We start from the raw sequence: 2162 nt of genomic DNA on the forward strand, positions 1-2162 counted from the left end.
TGCTTTTTTCCTCATTTTCCCTTGTGTGGTTTTTAGTTTTTCTGTTGTTCTGTTTGTCTAAAGGTAGCACAACTGTGTTTTACTGCATGACCTGTCTTAACTGCCCCTCCCCCTCCCTGAATGTACAGCACCTTGTGAATTTATTTCTGTGAAAGGCGCTAYATAAATAAAACTTTACTTACTTACATCAACGTCTCCTCTGATGATGAGCACTAGTGGCACTCCGTGGGGAGAGCTGACTGCTGCACCCCCCCCCCCACACACACACACACACACTCCAGCAGTACGTCCTGCACAGCAGGAGGGGAGGAGGGAAAAAAGGCAGAAAGGCAGCGGGGCAGCTGCAGCCCTAACGGACCAAACTTCAGTCAAACAAGACCCAACACTTTTATTCCTGATTTAAACAGYGATCATGTGAGCAGCTGCAGCTGTRTGCTTTTATTTTTTTCTGTCAGGCTGTCGGAGCGCTCCTCCTCCTCTGTCCGAGGCTGGTGTGGTGTGAGGAGGACAGCTCTCTCGTCCAGGCCACACCTCCGCTCTCTAAGCCCCCCTCCCCTACCCACTTTGATGCATTTTTCAAATTTTGTCTTTGGGCGGAGTTATCTTTTCACAGGGGGGTAAGATACACTTTAATAACATTTCTTACTTAATGGAAACAGAATGTCGACAAAGTTTTGCGCACATTTGCAGTGGAAACACAGCGAGTGTCACGTGATTATCTGAGGGCTTTACCTCAGCCTTAACGATGCGGTCCACAATGGTCTCTAGAGTCTCCAGCTTGTTGCACTTCATGACTCCTTCGAAGTACTGTGACCTGTGTCTGAGAGCTTGAGTCACCGTCACATCCAGGTTGTTGTAGGTCTTCTCAGCCGCCAGGTTCTGCACAAAAACCACAGGTAGTTCCTACAAAGGTTCTGACCCATTCTGTACAGTCAGCAAAAGACAGCGGTACTCACAATCACATCAAACTTGGAGTAGATGTCCACAACTTTCCCTGCAGACAGACAGTATGGTCAGAGGTTCTACAGGAACACACAGGATGAGACTGAAGCAGAGGGAGGTTACCACTGTGGTCGACGACGGGCAGGGCGGAGACACGGCGGTGCGTGAAGACAGACAGGGCCATGATGAGCGGCGTGTCGGGGTGGATGTAGGCGATGTTGGAGTATGTTCCTACTCCAAGTTCTTCCAGAGTTTGCTTCATGAAGGCCGGCATGGGCATCTCACACAACTCAAACACACACACAGATACACAATTTAGTTTTCCACGTTTCAAGAGAAACACCTGCTGTCACAACAAAGATGTTCTGGTAAGAAGGAGGCAGGACGACAGCTCAGGGGGTTAGGATTATTCAMGTGTGGTTTCCAAGCCCCATGGAAAAGACCAGAGAAACTGAATCCAAGAGCWGCTGACCTAGGAATAAAGATCATGGATAAAACAGACACCAGTGATGTAGACCTTCTGAGGCTGAGTGATAAGGATCCCCTAAAAGCCTTCTAAATGATAGAAACACTGCTAAGAAGCTCTACTGACACCATCACAGGGACCAACAAGCTGGTACACACCACAGCAGTGCTCCTTGAAATGCTTGGCTTTAAGAACAACACAAAACTAACAAAGAGCATCGTTCCCATGGAAGAGGAGGAGAAACATGAAGCTAAGATCAGGGCAACAGAGAAAAACTAACCACCTGTTAAAACAACAGAAAGACCACAACTTGTCTACACCTGAGGCTCCAGAGACGGACAAACACCTTACAGCTCTGGCTTCTCATCGCAGGAGGTCAACTCAAAGAGAAGAAGCCAGGAGAATAAACAATGTTCTCCACCACACCTCCCAGTATAATCCCAGTGACAGAGAATTAACATGAGTACATCTGCTTAAATCACTAAAAACCTGAGCAAAAGTGTATATTATCACATGTTTAGAGATGGTCCCTGATCCACCTCACCAGGATCTGAAGCAAGGAGTGACTGGAAGGTCATTCAGACTGAATCACTGCAGTCAAAGATGATCACAACTGTACAGGTTCAACTTCCTGAAAACAACATTGTACATGTTCAACACACTGACCTGTTGGTGTGTTCACCTGTTGGTGTGTAGTGTGTTCACCTGTTGGTGTGTTCACCTGTTGGTGTGTTCACCTGTTGGTGTGTAGTGT

The 2162-nt window shown here is 47.3% G+C and overlaps 1 protein-coding gene across 1 annotated transcript in view; it reads right to left on the reverse strand.

Annotated features, from left to right (window-relative positions):
• Window positions 1–2162, reverse strand: part of LOC106511015 (5'-AMP-activated protein kinase subunit gamma-1) — a gene marked incomplete at both ends in the record, with an annotated part of 12299 nt that overhangs the window by 2704 nt on the left and 7433 nt on the right. Inside the window, 3 exon segments of the mRNA XM_013999751.1 lie at window positions 733–879; window positions 957–994; window positions 1066–1231. Coding sequence (XP_013855205.1) covers window positions 733–879; window positions 957–994; window positions 1066–1231 — 351 coding nt within the window.

Source organism: Austrofundulus limnaeus, unplaced genomic scaffold (assembly GCF_001266775.1).
Source record: "Austrofundulus limnaeus strain Quisiro unplaced genomic scaffold, Austrofundulus_limnaeus-1.0 Scaffold2448, whole genome shotgun sequence".
Taxonomy (NCBI): Eukaryota; Metazoa; Chordata; class Actinopteri; order Cyprinodontiformes; family Rivulidae; genus Austrofundulus; species Austrofundulus limnaeus.